Source organism: Hemiscyllium ocellatum, chromosome 13 (assembly GCF_020745735.1).
Source record: "Hemiscyllium ocellatum isolate sHemOce1 chromosome 13, sHemOce1.pat.X.cur, whole genome shotgun sequence".
Lineage (NCBI taxonomy): Eukaryota > Metazoa > Chordata > Chondrichthyes > Orectolobiformes > Hemiscylliidae > Hemiscyllium > Hemiscyllium ocellatum.
The window spans coordinates 62,395,346-62,418,853 of NC_083413.1; the positions used below are offsets into that span (position 1 = coordinate 62,395,346).

The 23,508-nt window shown below is 43.1% G+C and overlaps 1 protein-coding gene across 2 annotated transcripts in view; it reads right to left on the minus strand.

Moving 5' to 3' along the window:
* Positions 1–23,508, minus strand: part of pik3cb (phosphatidylinositol-4,5-bisphosphate 3-kinase, catalytic subunit beta) — a 187,530-nt gene that overhangs the window by 84,595 nt on the left and 79,427 nt on the right. For both annotated transcript variants that reach the window (XM_060834867.1, XM_060834868.1), the window contains exons 2-5: positions 13,882–14,068; positions 11,731–11,959; positions 10,233–10,456; positions 903–1,085 (exon numbers count right to left, since the gene is read on the minus strand). In XM_060834867.1, the coding sequence (XP_060690850.1) occupies positions 903–1,085; positions 10,233–10,456; positions 11,731–11,959; positions 13,882–14,037 (792 nt within the window). In that variant the 5' untranslated portion in view covers positions 14,038–14,068. The remainder of the gene's footprint in view (positions 1–902; positions 1,086–10,232; positions 10,457–11,730; positions 11,960–13,881; positions 14,069–23,508) is intronic.

Here is a 23,508-nt window from a genome sequence, read left to right on the forward strand (position 1 = left end):
GGGACAAAATCATTACTTCAGCGCAACAAATGCTGAACAAGATTGCTTGATTCCTTTAGCAAATACCAAACTTTTTTTTAAAAGATTACTTACAGTGTGGAAACAGGCCCTTCAGCCCAACGAGTCCATACCAACCCTCCGAAGAGCAACCCACCCAGACTCAATCCCCTACATTTATCCCTTCACTTAACACTACGGGCAATTCAGCATGACCAATTCACCTCACCTGCACACCTTTGGACTGTGGGAGGAAACCGGAACACCCAGAGGAAATCCACGCATGAGGAGAACATGCAAGCTCCACACAGAGAGTTGCCTGAGGTGGGAATTGAACCTGGGTCTCTGGTGCTATGAGGCAGCAGTGTTAACCACTGTGCCATCGTGCCGCCCATTTTCTGGGTGACTGATTTTGTTTTTCATCAATAATGTTTTTAAGCAGAAAGGAGAGTTGGATTTCAACAACTTGTATACAATCTTCCAGCGCAAGCATTTGGAAATGCCTTAAAGAAAGGCAGAATGAGAAAAACTGGTATTCTCCTAATAAATGTCACAAATGATTAAAACTAGCAAGGTGTGGTGGGCATAGATTATGGGAAAATTAAACAAATATAAAGAAAGGATATTTTAAGAAACCCATTGATTTGAAAGTAAAAAGATTGCAGTTTTCTTTATGCAAATAAAGTTTGGCAGAAGTCTTAATGGTTAATGCAATGTACACGTTTCATCTAAAATGTTTATGTATATGACACAAATATTAAGCTCCAAAAGATTTAAATATTGGAGCTTTTACCTTTGCCCACCTACAACGTAGTAGTTACATGTCATGTAAGAAGCACACAAATTAATCACTTCATATTTTACAAAACTTCCTGTAATATTTGGTGCAAGTTCTGGCAACATACCCGGAATTGAATCAGTGGTTGCTCGCCAAACAGGTATTCCTGCTTTCCACTTACGCGCAGCACAAAATCTCGAGGATTGAATTCCTCATTCTCTTTTCCATGGTTGGTCAGCTGTTTCCGAATGGCAAGTTCATTTAATTGATAGGGATTCAAGTTTGGAGATACCTGGAAATTGAAGATGTCCTGCAAGGAGAGAGAGAGACAGACATACAGAGAGAGAAAAAGAGTGAGAGAGAGAACCATTCTGAATCTGCATTGAAACACAGATTTTGAAAATCATAAAAGACTTGGAACTCTAACTGGCCTCAAGCATTGGGTTATGATGGAAAATAGGTGTTTTAAATACCAGGCAGAGTTTGTGACCATGCCCGTAGAGTAGAAAGGATAATCTTGTGTCTAATGCCATCCTATTATCTTGATACCAGTGTAAATGGGCTTTCTTTTGATGTTGGCAGTTTCTTTTCACTAACCTTCCACTCATTGTTCATCCCCATGCCACAGACATGTGGAATATATTACTTCAACATAATTTTGATCTAATAGACTGCTATAGCTAAGAAACAATCTCAGCATTTGGATGTCTAGGTTTCCTGCTCCAGAGATTGTCTGAGCCTGCAAGCGAAATGTAAACTGCAGATGAGGAGGAACAATGCTCTCAATTGCAATGTCTACTATGGACACACAAATAACATGCACTTCAGCAAGAAACCAGAGGCCAGGCAGTACCTGTGCCACTACAGCAAAACAAACAATCAAGGCTTTAAAAAATGATAAGGGACATTGATGGAAAAAGCTTGCTCCACATTCACTTTGAAATACATTTTGTTTACACAAAAGAAATGGAGGAAAAGTAGGTCATTCTCTTCGAGCCAAGAATTTGACTTGTTTTTCAAACCTGCAGCTGTATAGTGATGGTCAGCAGACCAAGATTTCGAAGACTGCAGCCTCACTTTACAGTATCATTGTATAACTACTTCTGGGAATGGAAGATTATATCAAATGTTAACCCAATTAATGATTACACCAACACCAGCTGCACTCATTTAAAGCAAAACCGCCTTTTAAAACAATTTTACCACAGAAAAGAGACAAGAAATTCACGGCTTAACAACAGTTTAAAATCAGATCATTTGAATTATAATTATTCAGAAAATTGACTCAGCGTTTTACGGCAAAAGGTGGATGATCATCAAGTTTTGAAAACTAATCCAGTAAATCTCACTCTCCCTCTCTTTCACCATTTCCCCGTGACCCCACGTCAAGTAATTATTTAATTCCCTTCTGATGGCTACTCTTGAATTTGTACCCATCCTATTGTCAAGTAGTGCATTCTAAATATCTAATCATCATCATCACAACTCCTCATTTTTCATCTCAGCTGAATTATTAAGAAAGGCCTAACAAGTGATCTAGGCAAAACATGTCAGGACAACGCTCCCCGCACCCTCCCCCGATAACCCATCCTCCCCTCCCAGCACCTTCCCCTGCCACCGCAGGAATTGCAAAACCTGCATCCACAGCACCCCCTCACCTCTGTCCAAAGCCCCAAAGGAGCCTTCCATACCCATCAGTTTCACCTACACTTCCAAATGTCAGTTATTGCATCCATTGCTCCTGATGTGGTCTCCTCTACATTGACTTGGAGATGCCAGTGTTTGGGAGATAGGACGCCTACTCATGGAGCGCTTCAGAGAACATCCCCAGGACACCTGCACCAACCAATCCCACTGCTCCGTGACCAAACACTTCAACACCCCTCCAACTCCGCCAAGGACATGCAGGTCCTGGGTTTCCTCCAACACCACACCCTAACCTACCTGACTCCTGGAGGAAGAACACATCTTCCACCTTGGGGCCCTCCAACCCCATGGCACCAATGTGGACTTCACCAGTTTCGCCATTTCTCCTCCCCCACCTTATCCCAGTTCCAACCTTCCAGCTCAGCACCGCCCTCATGACCTGTCCATCTTCCTTCCCACCTATATGCTCCACCCATCCCTCTGACCTATCACCTTCACTCCCACCTCCATCCACCTATCTTACTCTCAGCCACTGTCACCCCAGCAATCCCCACTGACCTCCACCCTGGCTCCCATTTATCACTCCACCCTTGAGCTCTCAGCCTCATTCCTGATGAAGGGCCTTTGCCTGAAACGTTGATTTTCCTGCTCCTCGGATGCTGCTGGATCTTCTGTGCTTTTCCAGCACCATACTCTCTGATCTAGGCATTCAGATGCTCCTATTACCTAACATGCAGTGACATTGTTGGTGTTCTAAACATTGACAGTGGATGAGGACAGTCATATTCTCAGCTTTAGCATCCATCAACTTCATTAAATAACCCTCATTTAAGGAAAGGAAATTAGGGCTAGGCGGTACTTTTGGGGCTGTAGCTCCAGCAGCAGTCAAAGGTCAGGAAAACTTTCTTCCGCTTGTTTCACCTCTGCTTCTTCAATCACTTTCAAGTCCAAGCCCTTCCAATATTAACATTTCAGCCAGCAAGAACGCTTCTATTTACACAATCCTACCTTTAATGACTTTTGAAAGTAAGACATCTTACTGTCTCTGCTCTGAACAACCTCAGCTTCTCCAACCTATCCAGGTAAACATAATCGCACACCCTTGAAACAATGTGAGCAATTTTCTTCTGCATCTTCTTCAAAGCCTTCACTTCTCTTTTGAAAGCATAGGTCAGGAAGTTAGACACAGTGCTCCAAGTTGGGGTAAACCTGTGCTTTATGTAGGTTTAGTTCATTCTTTTGCTTTCATTCTGCCTACCATGTTTTAAAAAAAAAGACCAGGACTCCCCACTCTTTATTAACTTCTTTGAAATTTGCAGGATGAGCCAATAAATAATTTTGCACAGACATCCACAAGTCTCTTTTCTTCCCAATAGTTTGTATTCATCTGGTACATTCTTCTGATCAAATTGTGCCCACAAATGTATTTTGCATTGAATTCATGTGCCTCCCCATTCCACCAACATGCCTGTACCTCCATGAGGTCTATGACTACATTTATCATTGTTTAACATACTTCCAAGTTTTGTGTCATCTGCAAACTTGGAAATTGTATTCTGACCCACTAGTCTAAAGTCATTAATGGATGTTAACATGTAGCATTGATTGAACCTTGACAAACTGCAGTACATCTTCCTCTACACTGCATGAAACAGTATATAGGACAAACAGACAGACAACTAACAATCCACAGCACAAATACCAACTACCCACTAAATACCAGCTGGCCCCAGTAGCCATACACACAGATGACAAGGACCATAAATTCGACTGGGCCAACACAACGATCATAGGACAAGCTAGACAGAGGACAGCCAGAGAATTTCTAAAAGCATGGCACTCATCCACAGACTCAATCAACAAACACATCAACCTAGACCAATATGTCAGCCACTACAACGAACAACTGGAACCAGCAACCGGAAGCAGCAAAAGGGAACCAAATAAATTCCAGAAGACACAGTACAGCAGCGCTTCACAGGAGGCTCCAAAGTACTGAAGCTGTCACCCAGAACAGGGGACGAAGTATCTGCAAATCAACTTCCCAGCTCGGCAAACATACCCACAACATCTGACTTCCTCTCGTCCAAGAAACACTATTCACAACTTTCTTTTCTATTCCTTTGTTAACTTCCACCTTTGTTGCTTCTCCTTTGTAGCATGGGTTTCAGCCAGGCCAAATGTATTTTTCCAACAACTTGGATTTTTGAACACCCACATTAACATGAAGTGCACAGGTCTCATACATTCTCTGCTATCTCAATCAATTGAGTCAAACATAACTTGCCCATTAATCAGCATAAGCATATATCATCATGGTGACAGATTGGATGCTTTAACTGAATCATTTTTCACATTTTGCAAATGCCAGAATTGTATTACTGCAATTTCATATTTACATCAGTTACGAATTGATCTCCTGTGATATTTTGCAAGGGAAGCCATGAAAAGGGCATGTTTCAGATTAAGAAGCATGGAACCAGACTGAACCAAAGCAAAGGAGTAGAGACAACCCATATCACATCCACACTAGCTCTCCTCCATCAGTCAATACTGTCTGAATAACTACTTATTCTCTGAGGAATTGATTTCTCCTTGCTTTCCCACTATCCACCATAAACCGTAAACCTGTGATTGCTTGGTTTATATGTCCCCTCTCATTGTTTAAGCTTGGTTACATAAAAAGTTCCTCCTCCCACTGAGAGCACAATTCTGTGCATAGAGACAAGGATAGTCATTTTAGCTGCAAATGTGTAAGAGTGAAAGCAAGACGAAAGGTCAATGAACAGCAAACTAAATTGGAACCAATGGTTTTTTTGAAATGCAGAAAAACAAAGACCAAGTCCAGGAATGCCAGCTCCAGTTTTACTTAATGGAATATGGGTAATGTAATTAAGAAGTGTACACTAGAAGGTTGGAGAAAACAAACTGAACAGGAGGTAAGTATTTTGAGACATTGTTTATGCAAAATTGGACTTTGCTTGTGTAGATAGGAACCCAATTTTCCTTCACGAGAATACAATACTGTTAGTTTTGCTGCTCTACCTCTTCCCAACTTTGGGAGAATGTCAGATTTATATTTCCTGAATAAATGTTTTTCAGCCAGTAAGAATATTGATCGGTTCTCCAGAAGTCATGCTGATTTTGACTCACTCCGTGCCAAAGACAACAACTCTACTGCAGAACTTGGAACTGGTGTCAGGAGTCAATTTAAAAAAAACTTGAGAACAAGATAGATTGTAGAAATTGAAAGGTTTGATGAAAAAAAAAACCTAGCTGCAAATGTGTTGCTGGTCAAAGCACAGCAGGCCAGGCAGCATCTCAGGAATAGAGAATTCGACGTTTCGAGCATAAGCCCTTCATCAGGAATAAGAGAGAGAGAGCCAAGCAGGCTAAGATAAAAGGTAGGGAGGAGGGACTAGGGGGAGGGGCGACGGAGGTGGGATAGGTGGAAGGAGGTCAAGGTGAGGGTGATAGGCCGGAGTGGGGTGGGGGCGGAGAGGTCAGGAAGAGGATTGCAGGTTAGGAGGGCGGTGCTGAGTTGAGGGAACCGACTGAGACAAGGTGGGGGGAGGGGAAATGAGGAAGCTGGAGAAATCTGAATTCATACCTTGTGGTTGGAGGGTTCCCAGGCGGAAGATGAGGCGCTCCTCCTCCAGCCGTCGTGTAGTTGTGTTCTGCCGGTGGAGGAGTCCAAGGACCTGCATGTCCTCGGTGGAGTGGGAGGGGGAGTTAAAGTGTTGAGCCACGGGGTGATTGGGTTGGTTGGTTCGGGCGGCCCAGAGGTGTTCTCTGAAGCGTTCCGCAAGTAAGCGGCCTGTCTCACCAATATAGAGGAGGCCACATCGGGTGCAGCGGATGCAATAGATGATGTGTGTGGCGGTACAGGTGAACTTGTGGCGGATATGGAAGGATCCCTTGGGGCCTTGGAGGGAAGTGAGTGTGGAGGTGTGGGCGCAAGTTTTACATTTCCTGCGGTTGCAGGGGAAGGTGCCGGGGGTGGAGGTTGGGTTGGTGGGGGGTGTGGATCTGACAAGGGAGTCACGAAGGGAGTGGTCCTTGCGGAACGCTGATAGGGGAGGGGAGGGAAATATATCCTTGGTGGTGGGGTCCGTTTGGAGGTGGCGGAAATGGCGGCGGATGATACGTTGTATGCGCAGGTTGGTGGGGTGGTAGGTGAGAACCAGTGGGGTTCTGTCTTGGTGGCGGTTGGAGGAGCGGGGCTCAAGGGCGGAGGAGCGGGAAGTGGAGGAGATGCGGTGGAGGGCATCGTCGATCACGTCTGGGGGGAATCTGCGGTCCTTGAAGAAGGAGGCCATCTGGGCTGTGCGGTGTTGGAATTGGTCCTCCTGGGAGCAGATGCGGCGGAGACGAAGGAATTGGGAATATGGGATGGCGTTTTTACAGGGGGCAGGGTGGGAGGAGGTGTAGTCCAGGTAGCTGTGGGAGTCAGTCGGTTTATAATAGATGTCTGTGTTGAGTCGGTCGCCCGAGACAGAAATGGAAAGGCCTAGGAAGGGGAGGGAGGAGTCTGAGACAGTCCAGGTGAATTTCAGGTCGGGATGGAAGGTGTTAGTAAAGTTGATGAACTGTTCAACCTCCTCGTGGGAGCACGAGGCAGCGCCGATACAGTCATCGATGTAGCGGAGGGAAAGGTGGGGGGTGGTGCCAGTGTAGTTGCAGAAGATGGACTGTTCCACATATCCTACGAAGAGGCAGGCATAGCTGGGGCCCATGCGGGTGCCCATGGCAACTCCTTTAGTTTGGAGCATAGCTGGGGCCCATGCGGGTGCCCATGGCAACTCCTTTAGTTTGGAGCATAGCTGGGGCCCATGCGGGTGCCCATGGCAACTCCTTTAGTTTGGAGCATAGCTGGGGCCCATGCGGGTGCCCATGGCAACTCCTTTAGTTTGGAGCATCGATGACTGTATCGGCGCTACCACCCCCCACCTTTTCCTCCGCTACATCGATGACTGTATCGGCGCTGCCTCGTGCTCCCACGAGGAGGTTGAACAGTTCATCAACTTTACTAACACCTTCCATGCCGACCTGAAATTCACCTGGACTGTCTCAGACTCCTCCCTCCCCTTCCTAGACCTTTCCATTTCTATCTCGGGCGACCGACTCAACACAGACATCTATTATAAACCGACTGACTCCCACAGCTACCTGGACTACACCTCCTCCCACCCTGCCCCCTGTAAAAACGCCATCCCATATTCCCAATTCCTTCGTCTCCGCTGCATCTGCTCCCAGGAGGACCAATTCCAACACCGCACAGCCCAGATGGCCTCCTTCTTCAAGGACCGCAGATTCCCCCCAGACGTGATCGACGATGCCCTCCACCGCATCTCCTCCACTTCCCGCTCCTCCGCCCTTGAGCCCCGCTCCTCCAACCGCCACCAAGACAGAACCCCACTGGTTCTCACCTACCACCCCACCAACCTGCGCATACAACGTATCATCCGCCGCCATTTCCGCCACCTCCAAACGGACCCCACCACCAAGGATATATTTCCCTCCCCTCCCCTATCAGCGTTCCGCAAGGTCCACTCCCTTCTTGACTCCCTTGTCAGATCCACACCCCCCACCAACCCAACCTCCACCCCCGGCACCTTCCCCTGCAACAGCAGGAAATGTAAAACTTGCGCCCACACCTCCACACTCACTTCCCTCCAAGGCCCCAAGGGATCCTTCCATATCCGCCACAAGTTCACCTGTACCTCCACACACATCATCTATTGCATCCGCTGCACCCGATGTGGCCTCCTCTATATTAGTGAGACAGGCCGCTTACTTGCGGAACGCTTCAGAGAACACCTCTGGGCCGCCCGAACCAACCAACCCAATCACCCCGTGGCTCAACACTTTAACTCCCCCTCCCACTCCACCGAGGACATGCAGGTCCTTGGACTCCTCCACCGGCAGAACACAACTACACGACGGCTGGAGGAGGAGCGCCTCATCTTCCGCCTGGGAACCCTCCAACCACAAGGTATGAATTCAGATTTCTCCAGCTTCCTCATTTCCCCTCCCCCCACCTTGTCTCAGTCGGTTCCCTCAACTCAGCACCGCCCTCCTAACCTGCAATCCTCTTCCTGACCTCTCCGCCCCCACCCCACTCCGGCCTATCACCCTCACCTTGACCTCCTTCCACCTATCCCACCTCCATCGCCCCTCCCCCTAGTCCCTCCTCCCTACCTTTTATCTTAGCCTGCTTGGCTCTCTCTCTCTTATTCCTGATGAAGGGCTTATGCTCGAAACGTCGAATTCTCTATTCCTGAGATGCTGCCTGGCCTGCTGTGCTTTGACCAGCAACACATTTGCAGCTGTGATCTCCAGCATCTGCAGACCTCATTTTTTACTCGAAAAAAAAACCTATGCAAAGTGCTACTACCTTTTGGAATCAGTGGCAGCCAAAGTAATAAGTATGAGCAAAATACTATGCAGAGCTATCTGGACAATGGCCATATCTCGAACAAGAAGCAAGTTGAAGTTTTCTTTCCTCTGCTTACCACAACATAAGCTTCAATTGATTATCATTGATCAATTCAGCCTGACTAAAAAAACTTTAACAAAAGCAAGTCAGCTCCTAAGATCGTGTTAAAATCTAACTTAGAGGAAAAAGGATTTTCTCAAAATTTCAATTAAGATCAATATCTATGAATGCCACATTGCAATCACATGGACTGCAGCAAAAAATTGTTGTTACTTGAATCTCCCCTCCAAAGAGTTTTAAGTTACATTTGCATTATGCAGAATAGCTTTCTCAGACAGGAGGAATTTGGTTTCATCTTGGCTCCTGTCACGCTATTTGCCCTGTTTACAGTGTACAGCAGATTCCTCAGTACTAGTAAAAACAAAAGACAGCTGTCGTTATGCAAAATTGCTTTGTGAATACACTCTGCAATCAAAATTAGAGGCATTATATGGTGAAAAATGTGTAATGTAAGAAAAGAAACTGTACATCCCAAATGGAGATTGTTCCCTTCTGATATGTAGTTTAGTGAATTTTGATGCTGCCACAAATATGACATACAGCTCATTCAAAGTTCAACAATGAATAGTGCAAGGTTAGAATTTCAAGACTTTTTTGAAAATGAAACAATTCGCTTTATTACATCTGCATATTTTAAATCATATCACAAGAACTAGGAGTGGAATCTTGTTGTGGCAGCATGGGGTCTTGCTGGTCTGCTGGAGAAACAGATCGGCACTGATTTTCTTGGTAAGATCTACCCAACCTCAAGCCAATCAGGCACTGCCAAGGCCACTGGAGGACGTTCCCTGAATCAAAAACCTAAGGGCACAATTGACTGACAATCAGAAGGTGACTGCACTCGGACTCAGCAGTACCATCCTGGAGAAAGTGAGGACTAGAGATGCTGGAGATCAGAGTCAAAACGTACGGTGCTGGAAAAGCACAGCAGGTCAGGCAGCATCAGAGGAGCAGGAGAGTCAATGTTTTGGGCCATAAGTCCTTCATCAGGACCACCCTGGAGTCTCATTAATAGGGAAATAATGTGGGAATAGGGCTATTTAATGAGAAATGGAGGGGCACGGAATTTGGGAGGGGCAGGGGGGAATGATCCAATCGCTATTAGTGGGCCATTTCTTACCATCAACCAGCCTCACAATCTGGCCCTGACTGCCTTTAATCAAGGAATGCCTGAAGGTGATAAACCAGAAACCCTGGTTTACCTATCATATATGTAAAAAAGGCAACAGGCCTGCCTGCATTAATCCCAGTACTGGCAAGAGGAGACCCTTACATGATCAAAAGGATGGTTTAGAATTTAGTGCAACATACCTGACAAGACTCAAATCGGATGGCTACAAGGAAATTGTCTTTGTGCAGTTTGTCTTCAGTGTTATTAACACCAGCAGATTCAACCTCAGGAGGAAAGTTATGCTGCAACCAATCCATCCAGGAGAGTCCTTGACGTTTCAACATGTTCTCCTCATTGATTTTGCGCATTTTGCTGCGAAATTCTTTAACCTCAGGGTCTGTTAGTGCATCAAACTCATGGAGACCTAGATTCCAACAACAACTATTAGGCAATCACACCAGCACAATCAGAATCTTTTTTTTGATCAATTTATTATTTAACATGTCTCTCTCAGACAGTCAAATTGTTCTGCGCCCAGGTTTAGGTGACACTACATAATCAAATAGTGAATTAGACTCCAGTCTTGGGTGAAAAGCTGCACAGAAAAGGAAGCACTGGCTATTCTTTACTTTATATTTTCTGAGAAAACAACAATCCACCATTATTATCTGCAGTCTGTTTCTACGCATTCTGGCATCCCTTCAAAGGCATCATTCACATAATGCGCTGAGACTTTTCTCAGAATCATGGAAACCAACAGCCCAGAATCGAGAGCTTTGTTTAAGTAGATGAGAAAGGAAAAGATATGGAGTAATAATTAACAATCTCCATTGCCGGCCAAACCTTAAGTTAAGTGATAAATCACAAGATCTTTCCATATAAAAAAAGCCACAGCAGAGGTGAGTGTGATGTTAGTGTAGATGTTTGTACATGGGCTACAGAGTCAGACTATATAGACTCAAGAGTCAGTGGGTAATGGACATGCATCAGACATTCTGAAAATAACTTGCAGTAAAAATACAAATTCTTCCCTTTCCAGATTGGGACCATTGTGTCCTAAACAATCATAGATTAAATACTTGAGCAAAATAATTAAAAATAATGGTAACTGAAACTGCTGTTTAATAGGAGTGCGTTATATGGTTAGCACATAACAATTCTTGCTCTCAACCAACTTGAATGGAATTAAGTCGGGTTTGGGGTATAATGGACACCAACACATTCTTATATTTCAAAGATACCTCCCACCCACCACAAAACTGGACTGGAAAACCCATGTTTGTGAATAGACATTAAAATTAATTATGGTAGATGTCACTATATTGAGTTTTAAAACAGTTTACTAACTAAAGCAATGTAAAGAATGCCTTACCTAGTGCTTACTCAGTCCTTCTAGAGAGACTGAAGGGTCTTAAATACTTAAGACAGAAATTAGGTCCAAATTACATTTATTGAAAAGGTTATAGGACATAAGTATAGCTACTGAATAGTTATTTAACTTGTACTGGCGAAGTTCAGTATAACTACTATAATGCCTATATTAGATAGGGCCAGTCAAATAAACTGACAAAGGTGAAACCAATAAAGTGAAATCAGCCTTCATTTTGGGTCAGCTGGTAGATGTTATCAGATAACACTGTTGGCAGCGGATGAGCAAGATACAAAACAATGTTCACGCAAGGCAAAGGACCGACTTACCTTTCCCAATAAGAACACCAATTTTTGAATCTAGTAGTTTTTCAGATCTATTGCAGTTCCTGGCTACAAGCTTTAAAACAGGAAGGAAAGGTCTAACATCACAGAGGCGACGAGACTCATCCTCCAGCTCCTCATGCACAGCTGACTGGTTCACACATTGAAACATATAGGAGTCCTGTTCGCCAAGGACACTGTACAGTGGGTATGTCTGTGCCTGTGTCCATAGGAGCTGCAATGCAACACATGAAGGATTATTTGGAGTTGCCAAATTAGAGGATGCAAATTAAAATGAACTCCGTGAAAAGCTCATTAGTAATTCTGACTCTTCCGTCAAAGAGAAAAATGCACATGCCAAAACAATGAAATGTGATAACTTGTGTCAACCAACACTAGTGGTGGCACTATAGCCTACAAGTCACAAATTCAAATCCAGGCCAAGGATTTAAGTAAATGAGCTTGGCCATCAGTTCGGCCCAACATGATGGAAGTTGCCTACCAGGCGGGAACTAAAACTGAGGTTCAACATCCCCTTTGAGGCAAACCTTAAAAAAAAAACACATCATGTTTGGAAAACATACAAATTCTCCTGGAGTCTTAGTCAATGTTTATCCCTCAACCAACATTATAATAGAGGTCATCTGGCATAACTGCTCACTTTATTATGCATACATTTCTGTCATTCTTTGTTGAAACTAGGTGGGCCTAACTTGAAATATGTTCATGTGTGGACATCAGCACTGGAACTCAAACTTTGTGCATACTGATTTGATTTGCAAACAAAAGTCAGTCCCTTTTTTAAAAAGTAAAAATCAAATCATTCATGGGATGTGGGCTTCACTGCGTAGGCTAGCATTTGTCCATATCGAGCTTTCCTGGACAAGGTTAAGCCTTCTTGGACCGGTGCAGTCCATTTGGTGTGCTTAGACCCACAATGTCATTGAAGATGAAATTCCAGGATTTTGACACAGCAACACCAAAGGAACGGTGATATATTTTCAAGTCATGTTGGTATGTGGCTTAGAGGGGAACTTGCTATGTTCCTCTGCCCTTGTCCTTCTCTATGGCAGTTGTCATGAATTAGGAAGGTGTTGGCTAAGGAGTCTTGATGAGTTGTTGCAGTGTATCTTGTAAATGGCACATCCTGCTCTTTGTGGTGTTGGAAGGAATGAATGTTTGTGGATTTGGTGCATATCAAGCCCTGTACCATTGATAAAGTGTTGAAGCTGCACACAACTATAGGTTCATTGTAACAATTTGCTGCCAATAGTCTACCTTATGAAATTATTGTGGAGGAAGCTGATGAAGAGGAGCATAGTTGATCATACTCAACATCTCCAGCCATATGTGACAAGTATGGTATCAAATTTTAATCAGTTTCTTTTTTAAGACTCAAATTGTAAATTACAAACGTACAAGTACTTGTAAAAAATAGAATCTAACTCCCACCTTGGATTCGGAGAGAAGATTTAAATCACGGCTTGATAACTTACTTTATCCCCCCTATCAGCAGCTGACCCCAGGCAGAATTTGCTGTGATTTTCTAAAATAGATGTATTAAGGAGTCTGATAAACATGAAGCAAAATCCACAAGTGAAAATTAATAAGATTCTTCAAGAGAATCCATACGGATTGTTGCAAAAATTAACCTTTACTTTGCTTCAAAGGTTAAAATATTTAACCTCAAAAATGTTTGATAAGTTAAACTTTGAAATAATTTCCATCTTGTACCATTTCTGAACCCTGATGGTCAAATTGTAAATGACTGCAGATTCATGTAGTAGCTTTCTTTTTTTCTAACTAACAGTCATGCATGAACATGCCAGCAGAACTCAGAACATTAGGATTGTTCTGGATTCTCAGTTATGATATCAATGAGGTGGAAAAATCAAGGAGATACAAGGCTCCAACAGGAGGGTAAGCGTGTTTAAATACCATGATGCTCAAGGCTGACCAACCATTGCCAGGTAATCAATTAATAGTGTACAAGTTGAGGCAATAAAAATAACATCAATTTTTAAGTTTTCCTTAATTAAACTTGGGGGGGGGGGGGGGGGGAAGAGGAGGGAATGAACATGAGGGGCAGGTCTAAAGAATGATATTGACCGCTTTCCTTCATTAAAAAGTGGTGGACAGTGTGATGAGCTTACTTACTGATTTGATATGTTCAATGGTGGCCTCGCGAGGCACATCCAACTGAATGTACATTCCAGTGGGCAGTAAGAAATCCGCAGTGATGCTGTTATCTGATGGGATCTGGGAATCTACTGCCCAGATATCCAACGGATCAGTCATGGCAGGAGGCATCATGAAAAATGAACGCTACAACAACCACATGGTCCTGCAAAGAAGTAATACAGCATCTTAGCAAAAGTACCTTTTCAGATAAAATATACACATGAAGAAAAGTTTAATCAACTCCATTCAATATTCAGTCACCAGAAACATAAATCATGTTACTGATCTGGAGGAGTAGGAACCTACCATTATTGAACAAGATGACAATTGTTAGCCTTTCATGGGAACACATTATGAAACTAAGATTTTCCATAGGTGATCCTGAAATGATCTCAAATCATTCTAGTAGCAATGTTTCTAAAAATGTTCTGAAAGGTAATATTCAAAGTATCATCCAGTTAAGGTGTGCCCCACTTATAGAGTCATAGAGATGTACAGCATGGTCAGAGTATTGAGTACAGGAGTTGGGAACTCATGATGCGGCTGTACAGGACATCGCTCAGGCCACTGTTGGAATATTGCGTGCAATTTTGGTCTCCTTCTTATCGGAAAGATGTTGTGAAATTTGAAAGGGTTCAGAAAAGATTTACAAGGATGTTGCCAGGGTTGGAGAATTTGAGCTATAGGAAGAGGCTGAACAGGCTAGGGCTATTTTCCCCTCAAGCATCGGAGGCTGAGGGGTGATCTTACAGAGGTTTACAAAATTATGAGGGGCATGGATAGGATAAATAGACAAAGGTTTTTCCCTGGGGTCGGGGAGTCCAGAACTAGAGGCCATAGGTTTAGGGTGAGAGAGGAAAGATATAAAAGAGACTTTAGGGGCAATTTTTCACACAGTGGGAGGTACGTGTATGGAATGAACTGCCAGAGGATGTGGTACAGGCTAGTACAATTGCAACATTTAAGAGGCATTTGGATGGGTATATAAATAGGAAGGGTTTGGAGGGATATAGGCCGGGTGCTGGCAGGTGGGACTAGATTGGATTGGGATATCTGGTCAGCATGTACTGGTTACTTAAAAAGTAGAGATGAGGAATTTCTTCTCTCAGAGTAATAAATCTGTGAAATTCTTTACCACAGGGGGCTATTGAAGCTTGGTTGTTGGCAAAGCAAACTCAAATGTGCCAAATGATCTACTTCTGCTTCTAAACTTTATTCTTTGACTACAGTAGTTCAATGTAGAATGTTGAAATCTGTGCCATAATTAGGAAGATACATTTTGAATTAATTAGTGGAGCCACATATCTTGCATTTGAAATTTGCTTTCAAGAACAAAACATCTAATTTTTCAAGTAATAAAGTGTGATGTGGGAGGTTTGATGATGAATGGTGCAAGAAAGAAATGTTGGGATAGAAATTGATCCTGACTGACGTGTGCAGGAAGCAAGATTTGTAACACGCCCCTGTTCATTCAGATCAAGGTGGAGTGCATTCAACTCACCTGAAAGATGTTAATACATGGTCAAGCAGATCCCATGCTGTCTTTATCATCTTCTTCCTGCCTCTGAACTCATCTAGGGAGTCCAGTAGCACAGTTCATAAATCATATAGATCCTCTATCTCACATATCTCAATGCTGACCACTTTATAGCTAGTTCCACATACCGCCAGCAACTCAGCCATATTCATGCTTCATCCAAACTCAGTATAACACTAGATACTGACATTCTGCCCTCTGTCCTCGCTGAACAAGTTGGCACAGAACAGAAGGGTGAAAAAAACAGAACTGGCAAGGGACTAAACACATCTGAACCCTGCAAGGATGTTCTGTGTCAACTGGCAGCAGTCTTGCCTTTGAATAACAAGGCTCCAGGTTCAAGTCCCAGTTTGCAGCCAGGGTAGGGGTAAAAGACTGCATGTTCAAATCCAATTTAAGGCTCCAGTACAGCAATCAAGGCTGATACTGCAGAGCAGTCAAACAGGAGGCTCGAAGAACACAGCAAGCCAGACAGCATCAGGGAGGTGAAGAAGTCAACTTTTCAGGTATAATCCTTCTTTAGGCTACTCCAGAGCAGCCTGAAGGAGTGTTTTGCTGTTGGGGTGCTGTTTTTGAGTTGAGATGTCAAGTCGAGGTCTGTCTGCTCGAGGGGGATACAAAGAGTCCCAAGTCACTAATTTGAAAACCATGGAAATTATCCTCAATGTCCTAATCAATATTAATCCCCCGACCAATATCACAACAAACAGCTTACATGGTCGTTATCAATTTCCTGTTTGTGGGAGTTTGCTGAGTGCAACTCGGCAGCACTGTTTCCTAAACTGTACCATCGGCTACATTTCAAAAATATTTTTATAGCTGTAAAGTTCTCAAAATATCCAGAGGTTGTGCTGTAAAAACATTGTCTTTCTATAAACTCAGCATCATGAGGTCATTTGTAATGGAGTCTGGGCTGTGTGGTGTGGTCAGAAATATTGAGAATGAGAACTTGCACCCCTTCACAACACACTGCCTGGCATGGTGAGCAAGGTGCTGATAAGTCCTGTATAAACCTCAGAAACATGTCTGAAGTTGGATTCAGCATGTGGTGAATCAAGTGAGCATGAGTGCAGCCAGGGCAGGGGTAAAGGACTATACGTTTGCCAGCTCACAGGAAGTGTGGTTACAGAAGACTCGGAGGAGGAACTTGATGAGGCAACATTTACGTGTGAGTCAAGGGATATGCATCCAGGCGGATAGAAGCATTGGTAAGCTTCATAACCTGCTCTTGTCAAGGGGGGTGGAAGGCACTGTATGGAGCTTGCCCTCTCTGCATCCATTAGGCTATCTCCCAGAGATACTAACCCTGCTGTTCCCATACCTGGAGTATTCTTAGAGGGGATAGGTCACATACTTTTCACTCCTCACTGCTAAGTTACATCAACTTTCCCAACCAAGTCCAGGAATTCACCACCTCTTCTCCAGTAACACTCAAGACACTTTGCAACAGATAAAGTTATTGAAGCTCACCTCAGCTCTGTGTTGGGTGTCTGGTCATTGCAATATTAGTGTTGAACTCACCTTGCTTGGTGTTTGTGAAATGATTGACAAATTAGTTAACTGGATCGGTGTAGTCTAATCTTGATAACTTGGTGCAACATCAGCCAGTTGGACTGAGAGACATCAGAGTAGTATCAATTCACTGCCTACCAGCCCATGTAATGGAAGTCCATACATATATTACTACCCTCAACATGGATCACTGGAAAAGCAGCCATTTGAACAGAGCACATTACAGAAGAAACATTGGAGTCATAGAGTTAGCGAGTTATACAGCACAGAAACGGATTCTTTATTCCAACTTGCCCCTGCTGACCAATTATCCTAAATTAATTTAGTCCCATATACCAGTATTTAGCCCATATCTCTCTAGATCCTTCCTATTCATATGCCTATCCAGATGCCTTTTAAATGTTGTAATTGTACCAGCCTAAACCACTTCTTGTGGCAGCTCATTCCATACACGTACCACCCTCTATGTGAAAAGGTTGTCCCATTAAATCTCTTTTATATCTTTCCCCTCTCATCTTAAACTTACGCCCTCTAGTTTTGGGCTCACCCATCCTAGGGAAAAAACCTTTTCTATTTAACTTATACATGCCCCTCATGATTTTATAACCATCTATAAAGGTCACCCCTCAGCCTCTGACTAAATAGCCCCAGCTTATTTAGCCTCTCCTATAATATAACCTAACCATTCCTGGTGAAGGGCTTATGCCCAAAACGTCGAATTTCCTGTTCCTTGGATGCTGCCTGACCTGCTGCGCTTTTCCAGCAACATATTTTGGAATTGGCCTTATCTATGATTGAAGCTACTGAAACAGCAAGAACACGATTTGGGAAAGAAAGAAGAATGTAACCAACATCTGCTGAACTGCATTTCCAGAACAAGGAAGCAAAGTAATTTTTCCTAATTAGGAAATATTTACTCCACAATGTTAGGATTGCTACATCAAAAAACAATCCTTCCTGACACCAGGGTCAAAGAATAAAGCAAATGCAATTTAGGATGTAATAGGCTAGGATAGTCTCAATTAAACACTCAGCGAGTTAACCGGAGATAAATTCAAAGGGTAGCAACGGAGCTCAAAAATGTATATATTCCCACAAATTTAGGAACCAAACAAGTAAACAGGTCCATTCTAAATCACTACCTCCCAATTCCTATGCTAGTGGAAATAAAGTACTCAGAGGAAGAGAGAAAGGAATCTGATCCACCAGTTTCCCATAGTTGAAATGTATACAAATGTAAAGTCCAGCTGAAATTTGAAAATGGATAATGGGATTGTGTACAGAAAGACACCTGCAGCCATTCAAGTGTATCCAAGTAGGAGATCACAGCCCTCTTAAAGGAAACAATTGGAGAAGGGAAAACAAACCTTCCTTTCCATTGTCTTTGTCTTCCTTTTGAATCACATTTCCAACTTTAACAATAACTCACACAAAGACTATATTTGTAAGTATTCTTTTCTTCCTGAACTCTCCAAACAACACAGACTCTTGGATTTGAGGTTTTAACTTAGAGAGTCAAGAGAGATTTGGGGTGGGTATTCCAGAACTTAGGGCCTGAAGGCATGATCACCAATGTTGAAACAGTCAGCCTTAAAATGAGTAAAGATATTGAAGGGTTGCAGAGCTGAAGCATGTTACAAACATAGGGTGCAGTGAAACCACGGAAAGTATGATGAGAAAGGATGAGAATTCAAAAATCGAGGTATTCTACAACCAGGAGCTAATGTAGGTCAGTGACCACAATGGCGATAGGTGAACAGGAGTTGGCAAAATCTTGTTAACAGTACAGCCTTGGAAGAGAAAAAAAAATGCTGGACATGCTCACTCCTGGCTACGATTGGATAGATAAAATTGGCGCTGAAAATGTATTGCTGGAAAAGCGCAGCAGGTCAGGTAGGATCCAAGGAGCAGGAGAATCGGTGTTTCGGGCATGAGCCCTTCTTCAGGAAGAAGATGTCGATGTTCCTGCTCCTCAGATGCTGTCTGACTTGCTGTGCTTTTCAAGCACCACACTCTTGATCTCACAGCCCTGAAGAAGGGCTCATGCCTGAAACGTCAATTCTCCTGCTCCTCGATGCTGCCTGACCTGCTGCGCTTTTCCAGCAACACATTAACAAGATTTTGCCCCTTTGTCTTGTTCATCCAAATACTGGTCCTTCAATTTAAGAATATCAACACCATTTACATCAGCATCACTACAAGCTGCTTACATTTGACACTGATTCCATTCAGTTTCCTAGCCACTGATTTAGATTGCGCCATTCCACTGGATTCAGAGCTCAACCCCATTATCTCCATCATGGCCATGCCACCTTTTAGTTTGAAGCATTCCAATGTGCAACTTCTCTATCCTTCATGCCCTAAGGAGTTAATTTGTCCAAAGCTACTGTTGCTTAATTCATATCCTATATCACCTTCTTCTCATTCTTAATCCCAGAGTTCACTGAACTTGACAGTTGATTCCTCTTTGGTTCTTATTCATGCCCCTATTCCCTTTGCTCCAGTATCGATGCTTCCATTAGTCTATAGCTTAAGCTCTAGAATGATGCCCCTGTACATCTCTTATAGCTCTACCTCACTCTGTCCTTTTAAGCCACTAAAATGCAACACTGACCAAGCCTTCTAATATATCCCTTACGGATTCAGAGTGGATTTCCACTTGATGGGGCTTCAGTGAAGCGATTGTAGACATTTTCGTAGAAACCTGTACAAATGGAAGTTTTTTATCTGCTGATAGTGTGAGTAATTTATAGTGCAGAACTGCTTCTTTAAATGATACAGTGTCACGGAGACAAATCTGTTAAATGAGGACTAAATTAACCAACATACAAATGGTACATGATCAGTTATTACGTCTGCCAGTTCGCCATTTTCAGGCATGGTTGGGAGATGTCTCCAAAGTGAAGATGGTGTGTAGATCATCAATGTGTAAAGTACTGCCCTTTATGAACATGCAGAACCTCAGATCACTGCAGCCAGGATCAAAACGACAGCTCTAACCAAGTTGTGCCAGTGGCAGGCATGGGTTGTGAGGTCGAGAGTGTGGTGCTGGAAAAGCACAGCAGGTCAGACAGCATCTGAGGAGCAGGAACATCGACATTTCGGGCAAAAGCCCTTCATCAGGAATCATCAACTGTCAAGTTCAGTGAACTCTGGGATCAAGAATGAGAAGAAGGTGATATAGGATATGAATTAAGCAACAGTATCATTGATTAGATTAGATTACTTACAGATTAGATTACTTTCAATGTGGAAACAGGCTGCTCGGCTCTTTAGAGCATGAAGGATAGAGGCCGATCAGAAGTTGGACAGGAGGTCATTGGAATGCTTCAAACTAAAAAGGTGGCATGGGCATAATGGAGATAATGGGGTTGAGCTTCGAATCCAGTGGAATGGCGCAATCTAAGTCAGTGGCCAGGAAAGTGAATGAAATCAGTGTCAAATGTAAACAGCTTGTAGTAATGCTGACGATAACAGTGTTGATATTCCTGATGAAGGGCTTTTTGCCTACTCCTGAGATGCTGCCTGACCTGCTGTGCTTTTCCAGCACCACACTCTAATCTCCAGCATCTGCTGTCTTCACTTTCACCTAATGGATTGCAAGGTGGAAACTAACTCCCAAAGATGGATTTCAGTGCCTGGTCAGGAATACAGCTTACCTAAACTGTTCAGATTTGCCTGGCAAGGTGCTATCCTGAAGCTCATTTGAGACAACTCTTAACACAAAGATTTCCTTGAAATAGTTTCCACAACCACCTGATGAAGGAGCAGCACTCTGAAAGCTAGTGCTTTCAAATAAACCCGTTGGACTATAACCTGGTGTTGTGTGATTTTTAAACTTTGTCCACCCCAGTCCAACACTGTCTCCTCCAAATCCTTGAAATTGACAGTCTGCAAGGAGTCAAGTATGTTGACATGGGAAAGAGGTAAAACAATAAAACCATTAACAACAGGAGTTCTCCTCTCTTCTTAGAATCTGTCAACTTTCTGAACTCAGAAAACAAAAAATGGTTTAGAAATGGTGAGCAGTAGCCTTTAGGTAACAGCAAACGGGATTAATAGTTGTAAGCCGGTTTGAATGAAATATGCAAGCTTTGTCAAACAAGAACCACAGGGAAGTAAAACATTACAGATGTCCCTACAGAAACAAAGATGCTAACATTTCAGACTTAGTTAAGGGGCGCCTGAGAAAGAAAGTATGGATACAACTTCCTGTAGGTGAATTGCTACCATTTCTTCTTCCTCTTTTTTTTTCTCCCCCCCCCCCCCCCCTCCCCAACTATATTACATAACCATCACTTCAAAATGACAGCCTGCAGTTTCCATGCAAGATTATTATAGGAAAGTAGCATGGGTCAGAAACACGGGACAGCTGTGAGCCTGACTCACAGGCCAAACTGTGCCAGTGTGCGAGGCTGTGGTTAAATGACTAATGCTCCTCGCTACTGTCGGTTCTGTAAGGGAGCCAGTAGGTCCATCTGGGCTTTCAACAGTAACATGACAAGAATTTAAATCAGCTTTCAAAAACAGATGAACTACTATTTGAGGGTGATAAAGTCAGAGGTGTTTGTGTTAGCTCTTTCGATCTCTTCATTCAAAACATGGCCACATCCTAAAGAAGGCAAAAAAAATAACATCCCACGTGACCTTCCATTCATCAGATAAGAATGTCTTTCATTGCAGCTTAAGCAACTGCACATCTTGTGATATATTTTCTGTTTCAGCATACAGAATACTCTGTCCATTAGTCACTTCTCCTGAAAATGCCATGCTGGTAAGGGTGGTCCTGTAATCACTTGTCACCTTCTAGTAACTTAGCCAAATTATCATCCTGAACTTAATTGGAAGATGACCTGTTAAAGCTCGAAAACAAATGTTTGAAAAAAGTCAATTGATCCAGAGAAAAATCAATTGGAAGTGTGCAAACAGTCCATGTATAAAGTAGCCACTCAGGATGGGACTGTTTTTACTCGGGGGAACAGGATTAGCTCCCCTCTGGAAAGCTGGCAGAAACCATTCAAAGGGCAGGAGGGTTGGGCTTGGGGAATTGCTAGTGTAGGTATGGGGTGGCTTTCAGCAGGCTCCCTCTCCCAACGCTGGCTGTCTTGATCAGGCACTGGGTACATTTACATCATTGAAGGCCTCTTTTGAAGCCTGCCAGTTTTTCTTGTTTGTTCCTCACATGGCCAGAATCTCCCCACCTGGTTGAGGTAATAACATAGATTGATGGCATGAAGCCTGTAAGTGGGTATTGATTTGACACTTAAAGGCCACCACTGGCAGACGGGCAGGAAAACAGTGCACAAGCCTTCCCATCCCAGACTTAATTTGGGGTGGATGTGGGAGGGTGGGCAGTCCACATCTACCACCCTCCTTTATGACTAAGTTCCACCCATGGGTTGAAAATAATCCTGTTTTAAGAACAGAACTGTTCCTATTCTTTAAAACATGTCCAATTTCTGATGCGGTTATGTATTGGTATTCAACCATTTCCTTCAGGTTTGGTGTCCAACCTTCCCTGAACAGACATTGTTTGAATGATTTGTCAACGATCGGGGCAACAACCTGGGTTATTTCATTTTTCTTTGTCTAGATCAAGGATGTGATGGCTAAATATAGCATCCAACGCCACCAGGAAATGAACTTGAGACCGTCTGGTTTGCATGTTTCAGTTACACCTGCCTCTTACATCTAAGACCCATTGTACACATCTGGAAAATCTCTCACATTGTCCTCTACAGCAATTTATAAACTGAGCCAGGTTTTATATTTCTCTAAAATCGATAACTGCAAAGCTTTACTTGAGGTGTAAACTTATAACCAAAGTTTTACCCATAACATTACTGACACATTATAGCTGATACATTCCTGCCTTTTTGGCTAGTCCCTTTTCACTCTCTTCCTCCAAAGTGATGATTCATGTCCTAAAACAGCGCCAAAAAAATCTATTTGTAAGTGTATTGCTGATCTGCAATTACAAGGAAATTTTTTAAAAAGTTACTGATAGGAAGCTTCCTGTTGTTATTATTCAATTGTTTTCTTCACACCTCCCAAAATTTGTTCTGCGGCTTTCGAAGTTTTCATCCTTCCGGAAAACTATAAACATGAAGTGGTTTAGCTACTCTGTACACCCACAAGTAGTGTTTTCAAATTCTTTTAGATATCAATACAAATAAGTGCACCAAGTAGTGGTGTGCCGAATGCGCACAATTCATTTATAGAACCAGTATTGATAAAATAAATGGATCAGGTTTCTGCTTTCCTGTTCCAGCAAGATATAAACACAAGTTGCATGATAACGTTATAACTGAAACTGTTATTTCACTTGAAATGCAGCAACATTGTCACTTTTCAAAGTGGCATACCTCTAGTTTGTCATTTATGTTTCTGAAACAGAAAGAGGAATGGATAACTGGAACAGGGGAGAAAGAACACAGTTTGGGGGCAGAGGGGGTGGAGTGATTACCTCAGATGGCTAGACGGCCAGTTTGCAATGCAGGGAGGGTTCAATTCCTTCTCTGGCTGAGCTTATCACGAATGATTCTCCTTCTCAA